This window comes from Heterocephalus glaber, unplaced genomic scaffold, assembly GCF_053883595.1.
Source record: "Heterocephalus glaber isolate CG9 unplaced genomic scaffold, H.glaber_assembly_v1.0 deba00001463, whole genome shotgun sequence".
Classification (NCBI taxonomy): Eukaryota; Metazoa; Chordata; class Mammalia; order Rodentia; family Bathyergidae; genus Heterocephalus; species Heterocephalus glaber.
In genome coordinates, this window is record NW_028258310.1 from 11,087,047 (window position 1) to 11,113,368 (window position 26,322).

Here is a 26,322-nt window from a genome sequence, read left to right on the forward strand (position 1 = left end):
CCAACAAAGCGCGATATAAAATCAAAATATAACCGGTGTTTATAAAAGTGAGGGTCATAGTGCTGTGGAAAAGGGCTGGAGAGGGCCAGATCACGTGAATGAAGGAGTCTACATCCTCTTTCCCCCATTTTTCTTCGTTTTTACGCCGATGCCTGTATTTTCTAACTTAAAAAAAAAAAGTGTAGTATCTCGTTTTTTCTTGGCAAAAATAGAAGTTCCATCGGGGCAGAAATACTGTATTTTGTGGTCATTCGCAATGACTACTTTAGGTTCTCAACATTCCCCCCCCCTTCTGTTGAATGAACCTTATTCTGATTACAATGAGTACATGTGTCAAAATCTTTACATATTTTAAGAGTCACTTTGTTGGAGGAGCAGACTGCAGAATGTAAGAAAAGAGGTAGGGGAGACAAGCTTTTCCAATAATAGCCCAGGCAAGAGAGATATCTTCTGTCTTGGTATTACTGGGTAACCCTTAGTGTTAAATAAATGGCTAGATAAGTAAGTAAATAAATAAAAAGAGGGAATGGGGCATGCTTCTTCAGTACTCTGAATCGTCGCCAAAGTACGCGTTGCTTCTCGCAATTTGAGTTAGATTTTCCCTCCTGCTTGACTCTGAATTCTAAGTACAGAACTGGAATCTTAAGCGCTTTTATATCTCAACCAAAGCCCAGATCACAAATGTCATAACCAACGTCTTATGTTTTTATTTTTTGGTACCGGGGATCGAACTCGGGACTTTGCACTTTCGAGGCAGGCGGTGGCACCACTGAGCTAAATCCCTGGCCCTGTTTTTGTTGTTTTTAAAATGTCTTAGGAGAAAAGCAAAATGGCTTAGGGAGGGGATTATGGGGGTTATGAATCCCTTTTACGTATGAGAAAACTGGGGCTCAGGGTGATTGGTGAGTATCCAGTGACAGGAGGGTTCTAACAGACCAAAGTGTTGGGAAGAGTGGAGCTTTAAGCTCACCTCAGCCCCCTGGTCTGTAGTTTGGAAAAACAAACAAAAAAACCCCCACGACCAAATAAGGGATTTTAACAAGAGTAAGAATTAGCACCTGTGCTTTAGCTGTTTTGCTTTCATTTCTTTTAGCTGCCAACTTACCCAAGTGTGCTGCATACATGCAGCCATTAGTGTATCTGTTTATTAAATGCTACTCCTGAATGCTGCAGTGCAACAGGAGGGAGATACACGAAATAGAGCTTTGGAGTCAGGAGGGCTCTAAGATCAAAGTGAACTGCAAAAAGTGGGATAATATAACCCATCTCAAAGGATTTTAGTGGTAACTAAAGGAATAATGCCTGCAAAACTGATTAGCGCCAGGACTAGCTATGTAATTTAAGGCACAAGAGGAAAACAGCATTTGTTCAAAAATTATTAAAGGGAAAAATTATGAAGGCAACAATGCAAAATCAGATAGGCCCTTCTGAGTATGGGACCCTGTGTGACTACACAGGCTGTGTGCTTAGGGCTTGGTTCTGGCTAACAATGCCTGCGTGGTACGTACTCCATACATGTTAATTATTAATGATTTAAAGGCTCTCCTCTTGAATCCAGATATATTGGCAGAAGAGATTTAACCTCAAAATAGCTGCATAAAAATGTGACAGATATTGAGGGTATTCTTGTGGATGCCATTTAGTATATGTATTTTGGTACCGGGGATTGAACTCAGGTCCTTGTGCTTGCGCAGCAGGTGGCAAAACCACTGAGCTAAATCCCCGGCCTAGTATATGTATTTTTAAAAAAGAAAATTGGCAATCCAGAGTATGTGAGCTCTTTTGTTACTGGAGAAACTGAAATGGGATTTGTATGAAAACTATGTTTGGATTGGTTGCTTTTTTTTTTGGAGATAGGTTCTTGTTCTTGTAGTCCAGGCAGGTCTTGAACTCCACCCTCTTGCCTCAGCCTCCAGAGTGATGGGATTACAGGCATGCCTGGCTTGGATTGGTTGCCTTTTAATGCCTGTAATTGCCATTTAAAAGTCATTTCTTCTTAGTAGAAAGAACAGACTTCTGAGTCAGACTTCTTATGCAGCCACCACTGACTTGTTTCCTATTGTCTGACATCAAGCAAGATGCTTCTCATGTATTATCTCACTAAATCCCCCTATCAGTTGGAGGGAAAGTATAATAGTTAATCTTGTTTCACAGATAAGGAAAGCAAAAATCAGGTCCAGTGATTCTCCTAAGGCTACCCAGCAGGTATACTGGAAAGGCAGCATTCAAACCCAGGGCTATTTGGATCATAACCCCTAAATTATGTGCTCTGCCAGTGAGCAGCTGGGGGATTTTGGTCAGATTATTTTTCCTGTTCTGGCCTCCAGCTACTTCAGAGTGTGGTAGTTTCAGTTAGGCTGAAGTACGTTAAACTTTAGGTGGATTAACTGTTGAGCATCTGACAAAATGTTCACAAGTTCTTTTGGGACTTCCCGTTTTCCCCCCTTGAGCTAACTGTTGAGCTCTATGAGTTAATGGTTTTATCTTTATTGGAGAGAAACACGTTAAAGACAGACCCATAAAGTGCCTAGAGTGTGAGACAGTAGTGAGTGGCATAAAAGAGGCCGCTTAGGACCTGAGGTCCTGCACCACATATAAAAGTATCAAGTGTTTGTAAAAGGCTTAGCACCTATGTGGCAGCAAAGCACCACCATCCTCTGGTTGTCTAGTTTTGCTTTATAGCAGATACAGAAGGGCAGGGTGGTGGGCCTCCCAGTGTGATAGAAGAACTTCATTAGGACAAAGACATAGTTCTAACTATAGCTCCAGGAGTGTCAGTGTCATATAAAATAAAGGACTTGACTTGGCAGCAAATGACCCTATTGTCCAATGCCTTCAACATCCTATGGACATTAGAACTTCATGTTCCTATCACTGTGAGCTTAAAATACATCAGTTGATCAAGTCTCTTTGCCCTCTGGGTACTCAGGTATTTGATTTTAAAATATTCAAATCTAGAAGTTTCCAGTAGCTGCACTCTGCTTAGATCTAAAACAGATGAGGAGTGATTGCAGGATTGCATGTTATTGATGGCTCTCATTCACTTTTGTGCAGGCAGGGATAATGTTACCGATTTTGCAGGCCATCTGCGTTGCCCACAGGAAATGTGGTTGGCACAAGTGTGATCGGAACCAAGTCCTTTCTCTTTATACCGCACCACTGATGTTTCAGCATTGCCCTCCTTTGCCTTAAGGACTGGGAATGGGAGGCTGAGATGGGATGGAATGGCTTATTCACATGTGCTTTCATTTCTTCTTCAGAAGGGAAGGCAAAGATAGCTAACAAAACCTTTAAGGTTGCACAGACTTTTGTCCCCCTCCACCCTCATTTCTACCCATTGTAAAGTCAGAAGTATGCCCTCCACTCCTCTCTTTCCTTCTGCTTTTTCCTTCCCCAGGCCCCTAAAATCACAAAGACTAATAAAGGACAGTCTTCTGTGTGCCCCAGAGAGTGGGGGCTACTTCCAGTCTTCTCCTGGTGTCTCTGGGAAAAAATCATTTCCGCCTTAGGTGGACAAGCTGATATTTCTTTTGGAATGAAATCTTCATCCTCTTTCTAGGTCTTCTTCATTTCCCATTCCTGAAGTACAAAAAGACAAGACACATCAGGCTCTTAACTGTTCTAATGTGACTGCTGGATTAAAAAACCATTTTACTGTATTTAAAGATTTCCACTGGGCAGGTTAGAGACCCTTGGGTCCTGATCCTACTCAGTATCTTTGTGGCTCTCAGCAAGTCACTTCATTATGCTGATCTATCTTGTCCCCTCTTCCATTTTCAACATAGTAGCCAGAATGGCTTTTGGAGGGTAGTGGTACTGGGGATTGAACCCAGGGTCTTTATGCTGAACTACATCCTTATAATTTTTTTTTTTTAATTTGAGCAAGAATCTCACAAAGTTGCTAAGTTTCCTATACTGGACTTGAAATTGTGATCCTTCTAGATCCTTTAGCCTCCTAGAGAGGTGGAATTATAGGCATGTGCTACTGTGCCCAGCTCAGAATGCCTTTAAAAAATGTAATTCATATAAAAAAACCTTATTCAAATCTTTCCAGTGACTTTCCATTATGTTAAACAAAATTCATAGTTCCTCCAATGGCCTGCAAGTCATAAAATAAAGGATTGGCTAATTGTGGCCCAGTGGTCAAATCTGTCTTGTCTGCTTTTCTATAACCTATGAGCCAAAAATGCTTTTCATATTTCTAAATGTTTGGGAAAATAAATCAAAAGAAGTATATTTCATGACAGGTGAAAGTGATATGAAATTCAAGTTTCAGCACCTGTCAATAATATTTTATTGAGACACAGCCATGTTTTTTACTCCTTTACCTATTGTCCACGGCTTCTTTCATGTTATAATTGCAGAATGGTTGTGAAACTGACTACAGGGTTGGCAAATTCTGAAATACATACTGTCTGGCTCTTTACAAAAATAGTGTGCTGGCCCCTAGTCTCAGTGACCCAGGCTTTGGCTGGTGACTTCTCGTCTCATCTTCTAGTGCTCGCCTTTGGTTCCCTTCACCACACTCACTTGGACCTGCTTGATGTCAAGTGCCAATCTTTTCCCGCACTTCAAAGACTTGGCACTTGCTCCTGTCTCTTTCTGGGTCACCCTTCCCTCAGATCCTCACAGGGCTCCCTCTGTCATACCCCATTCAGGCATCAGCTTATGTGTCACCCCCTCAAAAGGGCCTTTGCTGTCACTGTCATTAAAACAGCCACCTCCATTCTTTGTCACCTTCTCTTCCCTTTCCTTTTATGTCAAAGTACTTATTACCACTTGGCCTCATATTCTATATTTATGTGTATATTTATGTTCCCAGCTCCCTAAGAGAAGGGATTTGTTTTGGTTCTCTGCTATATAACTTTTCATCTTAAAAGAGAGAAAACTCATTATTCTCCACATTTCTTAGCTAGTTAACTGAGGTCCTCCCGTCTCAAACTATCTTTCCAATCTCATCTCCCAGCAATTTGTCTTATGTTATGTGCTGCTGCCAGGCAGGTCTCAGATTCAACTTCAGCAAAAGCTTCTCTCTGATGTGCTGGACATTTGTTTTTCAGGTCCATACTTTCTTATTTGCAATTCTGAAACCTAGAAAGCTCTGAAACCAACATATTTCTCAAGTGTTTTGGCATAAACTCATTGGGTGGCAAACCCTGGCATGGAATGATGTGAGGCTGATTACAATCTTCATTCCATGTGGTGTGAAGGTTCAAATGGCTCCCTGTGGACTTACTGTATTCACGTTTGCCTGGTAGGATAGTACTTGAAACATGTTGGGGTTTTTCATTGGCCTAGTATGTGCTTTTCTAAAATCCAAAAAGTTCTGAAGCACAGTTGACCCCATGAGTGAGCCCCAGGCTGAGCATTGGCACAGGTGGGTTTGTATCTCTGCTCTTACAATAACTTTGAGGAAGTCCCATCACCCCTTATCTGAAGTGGGACGTTTCCCATCTCAAAATATTTTTAGAAACCAGATGACTGAGCTTGTTAGAGGGGTGTGTGTGTGTGTGTGTGTGTGTGTGTACATGTGCTTTTTGAGACTAAGTCTCACTATGTAGCTTAGGCTGGCTTCAAACTCACAGTCCTCCTGCATCAGCCTCCCAAGTGCTGGGAAGAGGTTCTGAATATGATTGGATAATTATGTCCTCTGCAGAAAGTTAATGAATTGTATTGCACAGATTTATTGGCAATTCTCTCCCTTTATCACTAGCTAATTTTTGGTTTTGGGTAAGGCTGCATAAAAAGGGGGCTACCAGATTGCTGATTTTGGATTAACCTAATTAACCTTGGCTTTCTGCAGCACCCTTCCTTGGTTGGAGGTTACGATGGATGGGCTCCTCTTCCGTAGCTCAGAAACACAATTGACAGGGAGAGACTGCTCTGGGACATTGTTTTGGGGTTTATTTGCAGTTTCCTGTTGATGGCAAAAGAAAAAAAAGAAAAAATTAAAGTTAAATAGGTGAGATATAATGCTACCTGTACCCAAACTTCCCTCAAAAGAGTAAGAGCACTTTAAAATAAAAGACACTAGGCAAATATGCCAACACTGAACACGGTAAGGGGAAGAAGATACTGAAGGCCTTGGGATAAAGACAGTAACAGTTAAAATTACTGAACCTTCAGTATTCACCAAGCATTCTTGGATTAACTCATGTAGCTTTTCAATAAGCCCATGAAGTAGGTACACTATGATCAGTCATCCCATTTTACAGATGAGGAAACTGGGAGAGTCAAGTTGCTGTGCAAGGTCACATGACTGGTTAGTATGAGAGCAAACTCCACAGCCCTGCTCTTTTTGTTGGGGGTGAGTGTTGCTGGGGATGGAACCAACGCCCTCACAAATGCTAAGCACATGTTTTGCCACTGAGCTGTAAGCCCTATTATCCTCTATGGTACAGTGGACCCTTGAGTCACGACCGACCGGCCTGACATACGAACTTAGGTTATGACTGGAATTTTAGTTTTAATTTACAACCAAAGTCTTGAGTTACGACCTGAATGCTGGCCACTTGTGCTTCCAGATGTTCTCAGATACAGACTGAACCCTTGAAGAGTTCTGGAAGGAACATTTCATCATCCATTCCTGTGTGGGGTTTACTGAGAAATCCTGGGCCAATGTCTCTCTAAGGACACATCTGCCTGTGTACAGGAGAGATTTTAAAGGCTGTGTAAATGAGCCTGAGCCTTCAATCGACAAAGTGGAGTTAAAACTAGCCTTTGAAAATGAATTGAGTTTGTAAGTCAAGGGTCCACTGTACTCCTTCCTAGTATTTATACTACGTTCACACTTGTATTTTCCAGATAATTGCTTAATACTTTACTGAATATAGTTCCTTAACTGTGACATCTTAACAGCTAAGGCTGTGAAGAATCTAGAGATTTCCCTTTATTTACAAAGGGTGTCAAAGAGATCAAGCACTCTGGACTAGGAATGTCTGGAATGCTGGTAGGAAAAAGCAGCTGTGACCAATGAACCAGTTCTAGCTTCTCCACCCTCTGTGACTCTGGCCCACATGTTCTTCATCTGTAAAATGAGGTTGGAAATACCCGCTTAGAGAGGACATGTAGGAGCATGAGACAGCTCTGGCTTCAGAGTCATTGGGTGTGGCTGGCCCAGGCAGTGTGACCTGGAACAACAATACTACTACAACTCCAATGACAGCCCGTATTCATCAGACAAGTTATTTTATCTCTTTGAGCCTCCACTTTATGGTCTGAAAGCAGGTAGCATTTATTCACTCAACAGACATTTATTACATCTTACTATTATTTAGACTGTGTAAAGGATAGGATATAGTGATAAAATAGACATAGTCCAATTTTGTGTGTGTGTGTGTGTGTGTGTGTGTGTGTGTGGTTCTACGATCTAACCTAGGCCATTGCATATGCCAGGCAAGTGCTCTATCACTGAACAACAATCTCAGCTCCCAATTCTTAGTAAAGATACAAACCACAGTAGTCAAGGGAAGACATTATACAAATAAGGGCACACATACAAACACACACACACACACACACACACACACACACACTGTATAAAAGCTATGAGGAATAATAATGGATGAAAATGTTGCCAACTGAGACCAATGGTTCCCAACTAGGGATGACTTTGCCTTCTCAGGGGATATCTGGCAAGACCTGGAAACATTTCTGGTCGTCACAGCTGGGAATGGGGTGCTACTAGCACCAATGGGAAGGGGCCAGGGATGCTGCTAAACATCCTAGAATGCACACAGTGGTCTCCTATAAGAAGGAATTACTGGTCCCAAATATCAACACTGCTGAGGCTGAAAACCCTGATAAGGATGAGGTCAGGGAAGTTCTAAGAGTGGGGTTAGGAAGTAATGCTGGAGGTGCAAGTGCTGACCTGCAGGGCTGCTGGGACATTAGCAGTAATATGCCAGCCCCAGGCAGGACTGGGTGTGCTCCAGACCCTGGAAAGGTCATGTGTCATGGTGGTAAAACAGAGCTCCATGGTCAGATTTCCTGGGTTTGGAATCCTGTCTTCCACTTTGCTCAGCGACCTTGAGCAAGTCATTCAAGACCTCAGAACCCCTTTCCTTGTCTGTCAAATGGAGTTCAAACATGTAATGGTACCTCATAGGACTGTTGTGAAGATTGTGGGAGAAAATACAAGTTAAGATGTGGTACTGGCCAATGGCAGAACAACATAGATTTGTTATTCAACACATGGCGGCCATTATTGTCAACAACTCCAAAGTCATTTCTAAGATTGCCCTCAGGACAAAAAATCAGCTGGTGCTGCTGCAGAGACAACAACAGGCAAGAGAATAAAAAGAACTTGCTGTAAGAGTCCCTGTCCTAGCTGTGCAGCAGGTGGCACATGCCCTCTCCTCTTTGGACCTCAGTTTTCTCATCTGTAAATGAGCACATCTCTTTTCCCCAAAGAAAACTGATGATGGAGGGATCTGCAGCACACGAGGGGACCAAGAAATGGCTGCCCCTGGCAGAGGCAGTGGACTCACCGTACTTTTGTTCTTGGTGCTCATGGAGAGGCCTAGGGTAGGGCCCCCTGCCAGAGACTGCTGCAAGCGGTCTTTCACAGCCACCAGCCGCAACTCCAGGTCTATCCGGCGCTCCTCCCTCTCTCGACACTGTGCTTCCAGGGTGACCACAGCTTCCTCCAGAGCCTTTAGCTTTGCTCCTGAGTCCAGAGACACTGATGAGAAACACCTGAGTCCGGCCTGGAGCTTGGGAGTCTGTCAGGGCTCAGGCCCTTGCCTGTCCCTCCCAGCCTCTCAGGCTTGCTTAAGAGACAGATTTGGGGCTTGGGCTTCTACCTTCTAAATGAGTGGTGTGGTCTTTACCTGCTCAATATCCCTCTCCTGGGAACAGTGTACTGATTTTCTCCTGGGAAACAGGCTTCCCCCTCCTTTTCCTTATAGTTTCAATGAAGCTGACCCCCCTCTCAGTTCATAATCACCTCTCATGTTCTTTCACAGTGATTGGTTTAGGGATCAGAGTTGGTCCAATTAGAGTGAATCCTGAGGTGATGGTGGCAGTAACTGGGATGAAAAGCTCTCTCTGTTGGGGTGACTAAGAGGACTTAGTGAAGCTCCAGCCTTCACCACTGGGCAGCCACTGTGCCACCATATGAGGAAGAGAATGAAACCAGAAGAGAGGAAGGCACAAGCACAGACTAGAGAAGCATCCTGGTGACATAATTTAAATCCCTAGAGTTTATTACATCTGATCTCTAAATTTTCCACTTACATTTTTTTTCTTTTCCTTTCTATACCAGTTTGATTTTGGTTTCTGTTACTTGCAAACAATAGTCCTAACACAGGGCTTTACACAGACCAGGGTCTCCAGTAGGATTCTGGTGCTTATTCAGTTTAATCCAACAAACCTGTATGTTAATACCTTCTTGTGCCAAGGACTGTGTTGGGTCTTTGCCTCCATTCTTTGCCATGAGGGAGACTGAATTGGAAGGTTTCCCAGAAATGTTAAATTCATTCATTAATTCCTTCAGTAAATGTTTACTGAGTTCTTTCTATGTACCAAGCACTGTCCTAGACCCTTGGGCTATGTCAGTGAACAAAAGAGGAGCTTGTATTTGTGTGTGTGTATGTGTGACAGTAAATAAAAGCAATAAACTGGTATGTTTCAAGATGATAGAGTTATAGAAACAAAAGATGTTCAGCAGGACAAGAAAGTCAGCCTGTTCCAAATCCTGGTTCTGATGTTTTGAAAATTCTTTTCACAGAAACCAAACTTCCTTCCTGTCTCTGCCACTGACTTTAGTTCTTTTCCACACAAAATGTGTCTTATCCTTTAAACCAGAAGTTCTCAATCTGAGGCTCATGGACAATCTATTGAAATTGTATGTAACATTTTGAATTGTTTTTTTTAGGAACGGTCCATAGATTCCAGATTCTCACAGGGCTAAGTGCCCTTGGACATGTTCTATGAGAACAGGACTTCTGTCCTTTCCCACATGTGGAGAAACCAGGTTAAAGTGTTGTGAACTGCAGCTACTAAGAGAATTCACAGGAAATACAGCAGAAGAAAGGGGTATAGAGGAGTCCAGAGCAGGCAGAGCCTGCCGAAGTCCTACGGTTTCAGAAAAGAATCTTGAGAAAGTGTCACTGTACATCATTCTCAGCATCTGGACAAATGTCTCATACTTATCTCTGAACGAATGAATGGGAGGTCTGATAATCTCTTCTTTCTTTTTTTCCGGTACCAGGGATCAAACTCAGGACCTTGCGCTTGTAAGGCAGGTGTGGCGCCACTGAGCTAAATCCCAGGCCCCTATCTTACTTCTTTTATTCAAAAGCATACCTTTGAGTTTTCCATACTTCTAAAGTCAGTTTGCATCTTACTCCATTAAGTATAGACATTATTGTGACGCTTTTCATCCTCTTATCCAAAAGCAGTTATGAAATTGATGACACTTCCTTTGATTAGGAGCAATGATGGTGATGAAGAATGAGCAGAAGAGGGAAAGGGAGGGGCAGAACGGGGAGAGGGAAGCCTGCCTCTCCTGGTGTGGTTTAGATCTAAAATGTCTCCAAAAGGCTTATGTGTTCAGAAGATGGGGTTTGAGAAAGTGCTTGGCTCATGAAGGTCTAACTTCATCAGTAGGTTAATTCATTGATAAGATCATAATTTGATGGCATTATTGGGAGGTAATGGGGGAAACAGGACCTAAGACCTAGTTGAAGGGTACGGAACATGAGAGTGTGACCTTGGGGGTTATATCTGTCCCCAGGCCCTTCCCCTCTGGGTCTCTCTCTCCTTTCTGGCTTCCATAAGGTGAGCAGCTCTCCTTCATCCCTTCCATCATGATGTTTCTGCCTTGCCACAGGCCTAAAACAGTGGAGCTGGCTGACTATGGACTGAAACCTCTGAAACTGTAAGCCAAAATAGATCTTTCCTTCTTACAGTTGATTTATGTCAGGTATTTTGTCAAAGTGAGGGAAATCTGACTAACACACCTGGATAGGCTATAAGGTGACCTGTGCGCAAGAGATCTCCCCTTATTGTGCCAGGGGAGGTGCCAAGGCCGAGCCACCTATGGGCTCTCAGGACCACACCAGCACAGGTACCTGGGCTGCTCCGAATAGCTTCCTTTAGCTCTCTTTTCTCCTGTCGCAGGGACATCAACTCTGTCCGAATTGTTTCTTTCTCTTTCTCCAGCTTCTCTTTTTCTACCAGGTACCTCCGGGCATCCTCTTCAGCTCGGTTCTTGCCATACTTGTACTGATTGGCACCTGCAGAGATGTGGGGAAGGAAAAGGTGCTGGGTTCTAACCTCTAGTGAGTTATGTGGGTGGTGTTAGCTTCTCTCAGTCTCAATTGTTCTGTCTATAAATGGGAATATTTAGATTGATTTTCCCTTAGTGTGAATTTCCTACAACAGAGTAAAAAGGAGGCAGCAGAGCACAAACACTAGGAGCAAAAAGGCCTTTATCAGACAGACAAAGGTTTGTGTTCTCTGCCCTTACTGTTTGTGTGACATCAGGCAGAAGCAAGTGCCTTCCACCTTATGCCTCAGTTTGCTTATGTGTAAATAAGAATATTGGTTAATGTTTACTTTATAGGCTGTAGTAAGGTTGAAATGAGATGAGGAAAAGAACTTAGTATAGTCCTGGAAAACAGTGATTGTTAAATAACTGTTAGGTAATAATGATAGTAACCGCAATGGTTTAGATCTAGAATCATCTCCAAAAGCATCATGTGTTCAGAAGTGGGGCTTCTGGAGGGTGACTGGACAGGGGGAACTCCAGCTGACCTGCGGTTAGCAGGTAGGGGCAGCTGGAGGAAGGCAAGTAGGGGTATGACCTGGACGGCGCATCTCCCTCCCTGGTTTCTCCCTACTCCCTGGGCTTCCTGCTGCCCTGACTTGAGCAGCTGTCCCCTGCCAGACCCTTCCACCATGCCCACCCCCCGCCATGGCACAGCCAACTATGGAATGAATCCTCTAAAAATCACGAGCCAAAATAAACCTTTCATTCTTTTTTTTGGTACTGGGGATCGAACTCAGGTCCTTGCGCTTGGGAGGCAGGCGGCAGAACCACTGAGCTAAATCCTAGACTGGAACCTTTCATTCTTTGAGGGTGTGGGTTATTGTGTCTCAGTGACATGAATGTAACTAAGCCAGTCAAATTATATAACAAAACAAATTTTGCGATGTATAACATGCTTTGGCTTTATCTTTTATTTTTTGAAAAAAGTCTCACTACATAGTTCAGGCTGGCCTTGAAGTCTCTATATGGCCCAGGCTGGCCTTGAAGTTATGGTGATCCTCCTGTCTCAGCCTCCTCTGTGCTAGGAGTACAGGCATGCACCACCACACCCAGCTACACTTTGGTTTTAAAAGGGCATGTTTTGTATGAGTAACCTCTCAAGTATATATAAGATGAGGAAGTAGTTACTTATAACTCAAATCCATAGAGAATCTAGACCTGAGTGAAAGGCACTGCCCAGTATTGGTGGGGCAGAGTGGCACCCAGGAGTCTACTGTAGGTGCAACACAATGGTAGACAATAACTGTTGGGAGCAATTCTACATGATATTGGGGAAAAATCATTTCATAATTAAATCATGATTAGGGCCTAGTTTTCCTGCCTACAAGCCAGCTATGGCAGGTCCAGACATAACTCCGTTCTCACCTCAGGTCACAGCTAGACCTCAATGGTTCCGTGATGCTGAGATACTCCAGGGCAGGACTACACCAGCTGGAGGCATCCTAGGAGGAACAAAATCTTCATCTGCATAGTTCCTCATTGTTCTAGGATTGTAGCAGCTGCCTTCTCAAGTCCTCTGCTACCTTTGTTTCTCTTGATGTACTGAATAAAAGTGTGGCAAGATGAGGGTCTGGGGTCTTTGCTGCCCAGAGCAGCATTGATCAGGGCCAAAGCTCAGCTTCTTCTCTAAGTCTCATTTCTGTCTCTATATTAATTAATTCACCTTGTGCTCTCGTGGATCTCAGGAGACTAGGACCTGATGCAGAGGTTCTAGTAACGTCCCCTTCCCCTGTTCCCTACAAATAACAACACATAAGTATGGCAAAAATTTATTGAGCATTTACTACATAGGAGGTACTACATGCTAATCCATTTATCCACATTCCATTTAATCCTTAAACTCTATTTCATTACTAGCTGTACTTATTTATTACTCTACTTATTAGTTCTACTTCATTGTTGAGAAAAATGAGGCACAGAGGGGTTAGGTCCCTCTGCTAATGGTTCCAGGGCCAAGGTTGAACTCCAGTGTCTATGGCTCACATCGGTGCTTTAGCTGAGCCATGGCCAAAGTCCAGCCTCTCTGAGGAAGCTGCAGCCCTTTGGAAGTTGGTGGGGTACTAACTGCTTCCCATGGCTCCCTGGGCATTGAGGGGCTCGTCTGTTCAGCTCTTTTATAGTGGTCACCTAGTGACATGTGAAAACAATTTTTTGCATAAACTGCCCTGCAATTCAAACCTGAAGTTTAAATATGGCATAGAGAGCAGGACAGGGACTCATACCCACCCCTTACACTGAGAATCTTACACTGAGCTGGGACTGGAGTGTGGGAGGAGGCAGTACTGGTGTGGGGTGTGGCTGAAATGGCATCAACTCTCACTGTTCTCATTGTGATTTAGTAAATATTCCAGAATAAATGTTTCTTCATTTGCTCTCTGCCCTTAGAACAATTTCCAGACTTTACACTGTTTACTAATCTTCACCACTGCTATTTGTTTTGCTGGGGAGTGAGTCTCCAGAGTATCTCACACTACTATTTTTCTCAGCAGCCTACTCAGCCTCCACAGTTCTTGTCTCTGGATTCTCATGCCCTGTTGTCCCCTCCCACACTAAATAGGGCTGAGATGTGTAAGCATTAGGGTACTGTAGAAATGGCAGAATATGACTTCTAAACCTGGATCATAAAAGACACTGCAGTATCTGCTTGCTTCCCCCTTGGACTTGATCTGAGGGAAGCCTGCTGTCACACCAAGAGGACATGAAAATATGTGGAGAGGTCCCCAAGGTAAGGAGCTAGGCACAAACCTGCTGGGCATGTGAGTGAGCCAGTTTAACAGTGGGTTTTGCACAAGTGAAGCCTTCTCATGATTGCAGGGAGCGGGCAAACATCTTGACCACAGCCTCAAAAGTGGCCCCATACCAGGACCACCTAATGCATCTGCTCAGGATTCCTGATCTGCAGGAACTGTGACATAACACAGACTCACTGTTTTGAGCCACTAAATTCTGGGTAATTTGTACTGTTGTAATAGGTGATTAGTACGTGATCTTGGGCAAGACCCTTTTGCTATGAACTGAAAGTTTCTGAGCCCCCCAAATTCATATGTTGAAACCTAATCCCCAGTGCGATGGTATTTGGAGGTGGGCCTTTAGTATATGATTAAGTCATGAGAGCAGGGCCTACATAACTGTGATCAGTGCCCTTAAAAAAGAGACTCCAGAGAGTGAAAACATGGCCATCTATGAAACAGGAAGTGGGCCCTCACAGACAACAAATCTACTGGCACCTTGGTCTTCCCAGCCTCCAGACTATGAGAAATAAATATCTGTTGTTTATAAGTCACCTAGTTTATGGTATTTTGTTATGGCAGTCTGAGTGGACTGAGACACTTCTCTTTGAGTTCTTCAGTTTCTTCATCTGAAAAACAATGAAGCTGGCCTACATCAGTGGATTCCTACTGCCCTTCAGGAGCTCTGTGACTCTAGTGATGGCAAGGCCCACTTTTAAATCTCTTTTATAAACTGGGCTTTCATATAAGATTTGATTTGAACCAGGGATTTAGCTCAGTGATGCCACTGCCTGCCTCGAAAGTGCAAGGTCCTGAGTTTGATCCCCAGCACCAAAAAATAAAAACAAAAACAAACAAACAAAAACAGATTTGTTTTGAAGAAAAGGTCTGTTTCTTTGTCTCAGTATTTTTGACATTTTATGATATCTTTAATCTTACATGCTTATTTTTAGTAATTTTTCTTTTTAAAATGGGCTTTTCAGAAGGCCCCATATTTCTAGTGCCTATGAGAGTAACATGTAAAGAATGGTATACATTCTTCTAGTTGTTCAGAGAGGGAACTCAGGCCCAGAGAAGGGAAAGGACTTTTCCAGAGTGGTCAAGTGAGGAATGGAGAACAGATCTCCTGATTCCCAGAAGGGATGGTCTACAGCAGCGATGGTGAACCTTTTAGAGACAAGTGCCCAAACTGCAACCCAAAACCCGCTTATTTATCACAGTGCCTACACTACATCAAACCTGAAAGCTGAGGTTTTAGTTTAGAAAAAACAATTCATACATTAACATCTTTTGTCTTAAAAAGGAAACATAACATGTCATAGGTTTGTCACCAATGGTCCACACTAATGAAGTGGAGCTCTAGTATAGCAAAGTTGTTTTTTTTTTAATAAGTCTTCAAAAGCAAAGAATGAAACCTGACTTTGTTCAAGTGCAACTGGAAGACATTCAAAGGAAGGAAGAAGAAACTGCTGGAACCTGCTGTCCTATGTTTGCTCAGTGATATGGTCAACACCGGAGCAGGTGTTAGTGCCGGAAATCAGACAGAACTTAACAAGAGTTGTCTGTCACAGTCACTATCGTGGAGTGCGACACTAAGGCCATTCACCAAGCGCACAGGGTGTTAGGTGGAGCTCGGGCTAGGACACAGAGGTGAACTGTGGCTCTCATGGCAGCACCTGCAGGGTATGTAGAGGGACTTGATTCTCCACTTGCTATTCCAGATAGGAATCACAAATTGTGAGCTTCTGGGACAGACACAGCTTAGAGAGGCTTTCTCTTTCTATTGTCTACAAAATACTTTCAGTTTTACAATTTAAAAACATTGCTAGTATTAAAAAAATAAAATTTCACATAAAATCTAGATTTCTGGCCTTTGAAAAATCAGTAAATCTGGCAAGAGGGCCTGGCACTGTTGGGTGGGGACCACTAGGGAGAGCTGAGTAGCAGCTACTTCTGAAGTTGGCCTCTGAGTGCTCCAGTTTCCTGACTGTCCTGCACTTCCTGTCATTTTCCCTCTGAGGCTACTTGCCAATTGTCTTTACCACTGTGCTTGTGTTGTTACTTTTCTTTTTCTATGGCACTGGTGATTGGACCCAGAGCCTCATCCATGCTAGGTGAGCTCTCTACCACTGAGCTACTACACCTCCAACCCTGTTACTTTTCTTAGGAGAGAGTTTTTTCTCTTCAGTATCAGAGATTGAATCCAGGGGCTTGCACTGAGTTATATTCCCAGCCTTTTTAAAAGTTTTTATTTTGAGACAAGGTCTCAATAAGTCACTGAATTGCCTGGGTTGAGCCTGAACTTGTGATCCCCCTGCCTCAGCCTCCCAGGGTGCTGGGATTACAGCAGCATACTACGTTTAGCCAGGGTAGAGTATTTTCTTACACCTCACTTTCCTCATTTATTTACCTGAGCCCTGGAAGAACCTGGCTTTGGATCCCCCCCACCCCGATGACCGTTTCTCTCTCTCTTTCCTGCTCAGCAGGGAAGGCCCACACAGAACTCACTGGAGGCATGGCGCTTGACTTTGACCTGTGGGTCCACTCGATGAGACTTCTCACTGCAGGAGGAGGCGTGGCGCTTCACCTGGGCCCCAGTGGGGTGCTCGGGCTTCTCATCCTGAGTGGGAGAGGGAGGAAGAAAGTTAAGGGCCAGCAGGCTCAGAGTCCAGGGTGGAGGCAGCTCTCTCCTTGGGTACTGGAAGGGTTTCTGAGCTCTTGGCCTTATAGTTTTAGGCTCTTGCAGCGCTCTGCAGTTTATGAACCACTTTCACTAGCAGTAGGTCATTTGAATCTCATACCTTTCTGAGGGAGTCAGTGGAAGGCAACTCTAGAGGACCCACTAAGAAGAAAACTAGGAAGTCTCAAAAGACAGTGGGTGACCATATTTGATTTACCATAGGTATTTTTGGCTTCACAGAATTTGGAAACATTCTTCTAATTTTCTGAATTGCTAATACAGTCTTCCCTCAAAAAGAATCAGTCAATGGTAACATACAATAATGGTAAAATATATAACTATGGTAATAAAATACATAATTCATTAGCCTGCCTACATATTTGTGCACGTAAAAGTTTTATGGAGACTCAAAATCCAATAAGACCCAGGAAACCCTAATGGGATTAGATCATACTGTTATACAATAATCATATTGATAACAGTATAATTTATTACTCTGTATAAAATGTTCCAATGGGTAGGCACTGTGCCCAATTTTTTTTTTTTTTTTTTGCATACAGTGTTTTACTTAGTTCTTGCAGTAGCCCTGGAAGATGGGCTTTTCATGCCCACATGAGGACCAGAGAAGCAAACCTGAGGCCACTCAGCCTCAGCCTGGGTCTGACTCTCATCCCCTTATCCTTAAGCACTATGCTGCCTGGTTACTAGTTGTGTTACAATTGTTAGGCAAAACCTCAAAAGCAGCATCCACTGGGTCACCTGAGTAGAAGAAAAACCATGTGAACAGCAGGGTGGATACAGGATGGCTAGAGAAGTTTCTAGAAGAGGGAGTCCTGGAGGTGACAGCAGAGGGCATCATCCAATAATGTCCACAGCAGGGCCTGCCTGGAGATGTGCTGTGTCTTTGGCACCTGGAATTCCTCTCTGGCCTAGCTGTGAGGTACCCCCACCTGCCTGTGTCTAGTCAGAATGTGGTTTTCCTGTGGCTCCCTGAGGAGGAGAAGGCACAGGGCATGCTGCCATGAGCATTCTGGGCAGAGTACAGGATGGACAGGTACAGAGAGGCCTTGCTGTGTATTAATGAACTGGCATTGCCTTGGTTTAGTAAGCAAAACAGGGAGCAGATGTCTAGACTGTGAATGCCAACAGATGAAGGCCACCTTGTCAACCTTTGCCCCAAACACCACTGGATCAGCAGCCTAAGTTCACAGCGGGAAACAAAGGAGAGCCCAGCACCTTGCTCAGACTAGACATGCCGCTTCACCTTTCTGCAGTGTTTAGCAGTCTGCAGAGTCCCTTCTTCCTCCCAACCTGGAGCTCCTTCACCTGTACCTTCCCACCCCTGCTCCTGAGCCATGAGCTATGAGAAGAAGGGACTCTCCTTCTAGCTGTTGGTTAAACAAAACTGATTTCTTAAGAACAAAGTACAGAAGGGGCCATGGAGAGGAAACAGGAAGAAGTGGTCTTTGGGACACTCCTACGCAGACCTAAGGGACCGTACCTGGATCTTTTCATAAGGAACATCGTCATAGACACGGGGCTCAGGCCACTGATCCTGGCAGGATCTTGCATATCTGGAAAATGAAAGGCACCATGATGACAATGGCTGTACACTCTCCTATTCCCTCTCATTTGATTCTGGTAGCAGATCTAATGTAGGTTGGAAGATTCCATGCTGCGTGAAGGCCTCACAGGCGGGACCCACATAATTCTCACAGCCACCCAGAAGGCTTGGGGCATTTGTCACCACCAACAATCTATAATCTAGAAAATACAGGACCCAAGGTGACAGGCAACCAGTCCTCGCTCCCAGAGCTGGTGGTGATGGTGCTGGACTCCAACCCAGCTCTTTAATGCTGAACTTGAGCCACATGCCATCCAGATGCTCAAGGGTATGAGACTGTAAGGTGCCCACAGCTGGGTGCAGAGCCTCTGTGGTGGAGGAGAGACAGTAAGTCCATGGGCATGCCTGGGCTTTGGGGCTGGCCCTTACAGGAAGGAGTTGCGCCCAGCAGTCACGATGCTGGTTAAGGTCTCCACGTCCACGTAGTCATAGTGCAGCGCCTCTGGAGTGACTCTGGAGCCCATCTCCACCAGCAACAGCCCAAGCCAGCGACCCATGTCCTCTGAGCAGCTTGCCTGGGGGAGAGCAGAATTGTGAAGCTCATGTGTACACTGCCAAGGCTTCCGCCTACCTTCTCACCTCAGCCAAGCCCACAAATACTCAAAAGCACCTTTTATGTACCCAGAAACTCGACGCTCCCTCCTTCCTTCTATTCAAGTGTCTGCTCAAAAGCTCCCTCTTCCGAGAGGCCTCCCTGACTGGCCTTTGTTGACAGCACAACCTCTCACCATCCTCAGGACTTGGATGTAAAAACAACATTTAGGTGTTTCCTGAAATTTGTGAGAGCTATTTTTTAATCTGAGGAACCACTGCTCATATAACTCAATCAATTTTTCTTGTGTTATAATTGTGAAATAATCATAGTACTGTAGATAGGGAAATCTCTGAAAAGTTGTTGGTCAACTAAACACATACTTAATTCTCATTTAAAGAGCATTATTACTAAATGCACTTAGCTCACAAATGATGAATCTGAAGAAAGGAAGCACAGTTTTTACTAGAAAGCTCTGTGTGAGAGTTAAAGTAAATATGAGGTATTTCTGAGACTATCAAAAATAAAAGTAAGTTACAGAGGCAGGAACTGAGAGAAGAATGGGTATAGAGCAAAGAGAATGAGACCAAGAGGCTGAGCCAGGTGCAGTGACACAAGTCTGTAATCGCAACCACTCAAGAGGCTGAGGCAGGAGGATCTCAAGTTTAAGGGCATCCTGGGCAACTTAACAAGATCTTGTCTCAAAGTAAAACTTGAAAAAGCTTGGGGATGTACATGTGAGGCAAGGCCCAGGTTCAGTCTCCACAAAAACAAAGAAAAAGTCAAGAAGTCAGGTTTTAGTTCTAGAACAAAAACCAAGAAGCCACAGACTCTCTGTGCAGCCCTGGACAAAGAAAGCATTGGCTACCCTGGCCCCAGTTTCTTTATTTGTAAAGTGAGAAGACAGATACTTAAGTTTTCCCTCAGTGTCAACATTTAAAAAAAAAAATATTTATTTTTCAACATTTTAAATTCTAAATAGCCAAGACTGCCACATGAAGACATATTGAATGTGTTCTGCATGATCTCAGAGGACTTGTGCCAGAGTGCAGGAAGGAAGTGAGTAAATGAAATGAATTCACAGTTCATTTATCCAACATATGTTTATCGAGCCTGTTGTATGTCCTGGGTATTGTGCAGGGGCCTAGAAAAATAAAAGTATGTACAACAGGCGTGGTTATTGCCTTCATGGTGCTTAAGATTTAACTCACTACAGGGAAAGTCCTTCTAGAAATTCAAGTTGCTCCATGGAGGCAGTGGTTTATCTGAGGTGGTCAGCTCCTGCTGCAAAGATGTCAGAGGGTGGGACCAGATGGGGTGGGACCAGGTGAGATACCTTTCAGACTTGGGACTTTTGGAACTTTAAGGTCAGGGAGAATAAATAAATCTGTTTTAGGGCTGCTGGAATTAAAAGAATAAAAATACAAAATGCTTTGCTAAATCTGAGTTTCAGATAAATAACCAAAAAAAAATTATTTTTCAGTCTAGGATGTCACAGAAACTGCACAGAAGATACTTGTATTCAAAACAGGATTCATTGCTTATGTGGAATTTGAATGTAAGTGTTCCCTGGTGAGCCTAGGGGGTCCCTCGCCTTGCTCCCTGCAGTGTAATGGAAAGCCCCCCCTTCAGGCCTGGGTCAGGGTCTCACCAGCCAGGGCCACCTGGACCCTCTCCTCTCACCTCCAGGATGGCCACTTCCTGCCGGTTGCGTAGGATCCTGAAAGCAAATGGGTGTCTGGGCCCGAAGCCGGGGGCCACCTCGCAGCCGTGGAGGGCGATGGCGTTCACGTGGGTGTGCAGGTCGGCTCGGTCCTTGTGAAAGTACAGGGTGCCGCTCTTGAGGCGGCACCAGCGCTCCTTCCAGCCCTGGTTCACCAGGATGTTCAGGTAGCCTAGGGGGACAAGGCGGTGTGACTCCCGCAGCCTGCCTGTGACAGACCCAGTGGGGTCACAGGCTGGGACAAAGCACAGGGACAGCCCTTGTTCTCTAGCTGGACAGGTGGCCTCTGGGTTTCAAGTCAGCTCACTCTACAGGCTGTGACCTTAGGCATCCTCTTCTCTGGAGTGGACACTGGTAATCCCGCTCATACATCGCTGCCCAGCCTCAGGGCCACACCAAGACAACGAACTCGGCAGGAGCTGCTACATTAAATGTGTAAAAGACACAGCTGTTCCCCAACCTTAACTCAATGATGGAAAATAATGGATGGTGCTGACATCTAGTGACAACATGTGGGAACAAAAGCATCCAGCCAAGGTAAAGAAAGGAGAAAACCAAGGCACAGGCAGTCACACAGCAGACCATAGATGGGGTTAGAATTCCCTCATTTCCCCTTAAAATAGAGTTAAAAACCAACATGCCTTGATTTATTGATTACAAAATGTTTTTCATAGTCATGTGCTTTTATATTGTTTTTCTAGGGCCAGCAAAATATTCCTATTCAAAATAGGTACAGTAATATTATTTATTTTTGTGGTGCTGAGATTGAACCCAGGGCCTTACACATGTTAGCCAAGCACTCTACCACTTAGCTACACCCTGAGCCCCTTAAAACAGATGATTCTGGCCTGGGTTTCAGTACACACAGCATTACATTTACATGGAAAAAAATAATGCTTTCTTTTCCAAAACATTTTCCCTATATTGAATGCATTTATACTGAAAGGTACTTCATTACTTTTATCCAAACTTCCTTGTAAGACTGATTGTAGCTTATATACCTGGCATGTTCTATTCGATGAAGTAAGTCACTTTCTTCTCACTATAGAGGAGCAGACTGAGAACCTGAGGTCCAGAGATTTAGGCTAAGGTCACAGAGAGCATAGAAGCATGGGGATCAGTTGGCTTTTCCTTCTGCTGAGCACCAGGGCCTCACAGGAATGAAGTGGTGCAGGGCGAGGATGGGGATGGAGTGGGCTTTAGCCATTCTGGGGCTGACTCTTCTCGCCTGCGCTGGGGGCCAGGTGGGTGAGGCACTGAGAGCCTCCTGGCTTTAGCTCCAGGAGCCTGTGCCCACAGCTCGCTCCCCATGCCCCAGACCTACCACAGCATGGCACCTCCTCCTCAGCGGAGGACATCTGCAGATCCTCAGCCAGGGCCTTCTTCTTGGAGAAGCTGATAATGCGGGTGATCTTGCGGCCTGCGGCCCGGCTCATGGAGCCCTTTAGCTCTGCCAAGCTGCTCTTCTTCCCTTTGCCTGTGACCAGAGATGGGTCAGGGGAGCGGAGGGGCCCTGTGTCCCAGGTCCACCTATTCCTGGCCTTCCCAGCAGCCCTTCTACTTGCATGTAGGGACTGGCCTGTCCACATAAGTCAGGCCAGGCAATCCTATCTAGGTCTTCTCTGCTCTGCCACCATGTGGCTGGGCTAGGGCCAGGTCCCTTCCAGCCCAGGCATTCTCCAGCCTGACCTCAAAAAGGCTCTTACCATGTTCACAGGCTTCCCTGCGGCTGAGGCTGGAACCGTTGTCGCCCATGCCTAGGCTGTCAGAGTCTGAGGCCTGCTTCTCTTGAGACAGCCTCTGGGGAGGGGGACACAGCCTCACATCAAGAGGAACACTCACAAATATCCTTTATTGGTTCTGTCTTTCCCCAAGTCCTCAAACACGTGATAGTTAACAAACACTCCCAGCAATTATCATGTGCCTGATACTGCACCAGGTATCAGAGGACAACAATGACTTAGGCATGGTTGTATCTTCATTTTGCAGTCAACATGGGAATGAGGCAATTAATTTGAATACACCAAGAGCAACGTCTTAGGAGTTTGCACTATATTTGACAGGTGACAGGGAGCTGGAAGGGTATCTAAGTGGGACACTAATGTAATCCAGTGGTGTTGCAGGGGTGGACTAGAGGGTGCAAAACTAGATACTTTTTAAAAAAGCCACTAGAGAGAGAGTGTCCTCCTAGTCAAGCTAAGACTCCAGAAAGGATGGACCAGGTTGACAGTGAGGATGAAGAGAAACAGAGGAGCTAGCAGGCATTTTAGAAATACTCATGATAGGACCTGGTGACCAACAGGGGCCCACTATGATCTCAGCTCAAATAAGAAGATGGTAAAGATACACACACACAACTCTGTTGCCAGCCAAAATTATTTTTACTCATTAAACCAACTCTAGACCATTCATTCATTCAGACAAGCTCAAGGTCATCCTAGGTAGCATGGGAAGTGGAGCAGAGTAGTTAGACTGATCTTGGAAGAAATTATGACTACTATCCTAATTAGCTGTGGAAATGTGGGAGAATCCTCCCATCTTCCTGAGGCTTGGTTTTCTTACCTGAATTACACTCACTTCAGAAGGCTGCTGTGAGGTACCAGACAGCTGGCCAGGTAAAATTATGAGGCTAATGGGCTGTGTCATTTCTCACACCTGTGTGATGTGCTGTCATCTTGCTTCAGGAAGCTACACTGTGCCAGCCAGACGTAAGCCAGAATTAAAATGGAACCCCCTCACTTAAGCCAGAATTACAGAGCTGAGCCCCTAAGCCTGTCCTGCCAAGGCCCCCAAGACCAGGGCTGGTACATGATTAGCGTAGTACCAGGGACACAGAGGACAGCAGAGATCACATGCTCTCCTCAATTTCCACAGCACTGGAAAAATGGCAACTGTCACAGATGGGATAGAACTGTCAAAAGCATACAGAATCATCTGTGAATTATGAAGCAAAAGTGATGGCTCCGTTTATTCTGCAATGGTGTGCCAATGGTAAGGTTTTCACCGATAGAAAGCAAATACAAGGGAATGCTGTGAGCATTTGGGGATTAACTCAGGGACGATGACATTTCAACCCCATGATTCCATGCAGACACAGACCCCCCCCCCCCCCACTCCCAGCCCGGCCTAAGCATTCCAGTCCCCTCCCCACAGGAGAACTCGGATGTGCGAGCTCACCTCTTCGGTCTGGCAGCCCATCCTCCAAACTGCACCACAGCATGCACCCCTTGACCTAGCCCTGCCCTCCTCTTCCCTACCCACCTGGGCCCCCAGCCAGCCTGAGCTCTTGTCGCCTTCACTGTTGCCACCCATGAGCATGCGAACAGAGCTAACAAGATTCCCCTTCTCTCCCATGCAGCCATACCAGCCACTTTCACTTCTATGCTTTCTTTTGCTCCAGTGCCTGTTTCCTCTGCTTTAAATGACTTTCTTCTCCTCTTTCTTGCTAATTTCTATCCTCATCTGAAGTTACTTCTGGGGGGAATGCTCCTGTATCTCTAGACAGGAGCAGGACCCTGGTATATACTCCCAGGGAACCTGGTACTTTGCCTTCTTAGCACTTAGCCAGTTTGGGGTTCGGAAGTCGGTGTGATTATGGAATCTGACTCACAGCTGGGCTGAGTGCCCACTGGGCTGCAGGTGCTATGAGTGCAGCGTGTGCCTGCTTTTCTTGGGACTGTTTCCCAGGACCTGTGCTGTGCCTGGAGTGGGCAGATCCTGACTAAGTACTTGTCCAGCAGACGCTCAGGGTTCTCCACTGACATGGCAGAGACCTCAGGTGCCAGGCTGTTTGGGTTTAAACCCTAGATCCATTTCTTCTTTACAATGTGACATTGGGTATATCTCTCTCTGCTGCAGCTGTCACATCTGAAAATGCACCTGCAGTAGGAGTGGTTACAGAAAGTGAGTTAACATGTGTGAAGCTTTTGGAACAATGCTGGGAGCACAGTAACTGTCTGTAAATGCCAACCCATATTACATTATGTATGGCCCTACTGTAATGTCAAAGGGATGACTTTAGGTCTGAGTCCCTTTGTTACCCACAGCACTGGCAACATGTAGGCACCGGTACGTGTTTGCACAGAGCCTGACCAAATGGCCAGTGACTGCCTCACTCATGCTCCAAGCTGGCGTTTTCCTTTGCTGACAGATGAATTTCAACTTAGATTTCATGGCACAGCTCAGACATGACCTCTTCCTGTCCTGGCAGGGTGAGCCAGGTACTGTACTTTTCTGCCTGGTTCTGTACCCTAGATATCCATATTCACGCATTCCTGAGTGCAGCAGGCAATTATTGAGCAGCTGCTGCTGTGCCTGCTCTGTGCCAGGCACATACAGCTTGTAGGACATCATGGTGGGGCCTGGCTTTACCACCAGCACAGGGTCTGCCTGGTCCTGCCTGGGAGGAGACCGATGGAGACACATGTACCTTGTCCAGGTCCAGCTTGCATTGGAGCACTGGGGACTGGGGCGCCTCCACTCCATCTGCTCCTGTGATGGGCTTGCTGACCTCACGGATGACCTGTGGAGAGGACACACAGCTAGGAAGAGGTGGGCAGGGAGGCCCTAGGGGCAAAACATGCCTGGGGTTTGTGAGACCAGGGCTGCTGTGCAGAGAGACTGGGGTTACTGGGAGCCTGAGACAGGCTGACGTGGGCTTCTGAACCAGTGTGGCGAACCCTGGGGTCTGAAAAGGCTTTCTCTTCTATCTGTCCCTTGGATTGAAAGATACAGGGCTAGGGACCAAGACGCTTGGTTTCTAAACCTGGATTCACTGCTGATTAGAGTGGCCTCAAATCGCACATGTGTAATATGAGAGTGCTGGGCCTCTGCTGGGGTGGTCTAAGGACAGTGAGATCATGGATGTGGAGGGCCATGGATGTAAACCAGAAAACCTTGTAAGGGCGAGGGGCCGGCTTCTGCGACTATGCAAGGGGCGACCGGGGGCCACAGTCTCCCTTTCAGTAACGTGGAAACTGAAACCCAAAGGCTCCAGCAATAGCCATGCAGACCATAAAATAATGACAGTCACCTTCTGATGCTCACGCACAGCAGCCTGTGATTCCCAAGTTACAGATGAGATGATGAGGCTCAGAGAGGTGAAGTTACCTGTCCGACGGCAGCAGGGCAGGAAACCAAACACAAGTAGTGCGGCTGCCTGCTCTAAACACCTGGGCTTAAGGTGCCCCAAAGTAGGTATCGGGCAGGTCTCTTAACTCCTGGCCTGGAGGTCCTGCTTCTGACCTCTCAGTGCCTGGAGGCAGAGGCTCCCCAGCAGGCAGGTCCTCTCTCTTCCTTCCCCTCCTGAGACAATGCAGTAATGAGAAACACCAGACTTCCATGGGAGAGGAGAGCTGGCTATCACAGGAAGCAAGGGAGGGAGGGAGGTGCTTGGTTTCAATGTTCCAGCAGGAAGATCAGAAGAGAGAGAAAGGTATCCGGGTGGAGCAGAGGTGGGTGCAGGGACAGAGGGTCTGCTGGAAAAGGTTGGGGAAAGGGTTCGCTATCTGCATCAGGAATCACAGAAAGTTACTGGACACTTAATGGCCTGGTGGGCACTGTGTCAAGTGCTCTCTAGAATCCGTATAACCATTTTACAGACAAGGAAACTGAGGCATGAAGAAGTAAAGTTATTTGCAGAACACAGAGCCAGTGAATGCTGCTTAGGCCTGGGACTTGAATCCTAGTCTGTGTGCCACTAAAGTTTTCCCTTCTCATCACTGTGGTACCATGCCTATGCCCTGGGAATAGATTTACAT

At 45.4% G+C, this 26,322-nt stretch overlaps 1 protein-coding gene across 4 annotated transcripts in view; it reads right to left on the reverse strand.

Annotated features, from left to right (window-relative positions):
• Window positions 1-2,467: 2,467 nt before the first annotated feature.
• Window positions 2,468-26,322, reverse strand: part of Afap1l1 (actin filament associated protein 1 like 1) — a 59,756-nt gene continuing 35,901 nt past the window's right edge. Inside the window, exons 9-19 of one of the 4 annotated variants that reach the window (XM_004854387.4) lie at window positions 24,993-25,085; window positions 22,270-22,363; window positions 21,888-22,040; window positions 20,524-20,735; window positions 18,678-18,823; window positions 18,186-18,258; window positions 16,513-16,624; window positions 11,076-11,240; window positions 8,490-8,668; window positions 5,789-5,917; window positions 2,468-3,579 (exon numbers count right to left, since the gene is read on the reverse strand). In XM_004854387.4, coding sequence (XP_004854444.1) covers window positions 3,556-3,579; window positions 5,789-5,917; window positions 8,490-8,668; window positions 11,076-11,240; window positions 16,513-16,624; window positions 18,186-18,258; window positions 18,678-18,823; window positions 20,524-20,735; window positions 21,888-22,040; window positions 22,270-22,363; window positions 24,993-25,085 — 1,380 coding nt within the window. In that variant the 3' untranslated portion in view covers window positions 2,468-3,555. Of the gene's footprint in view, window positions 3,580-5,779; window positions 5,918-8,489; window positions 8,684-11,075; window positions 11,241-16,512; window positions 16,625-18,185; window positions 18,259-18,677; window positions 18,824-20,523; window positions 20,736-21,887; window positions 22,041-22,269; window positions 22,364-24,992; window positions 25,086-26,322 lie in introns of all 4 variants that reach the window. The other 3 variants (XM_004854386.4, XM_087180609.1, XM_021266193.2) reach the window with 3 other exon arrangements.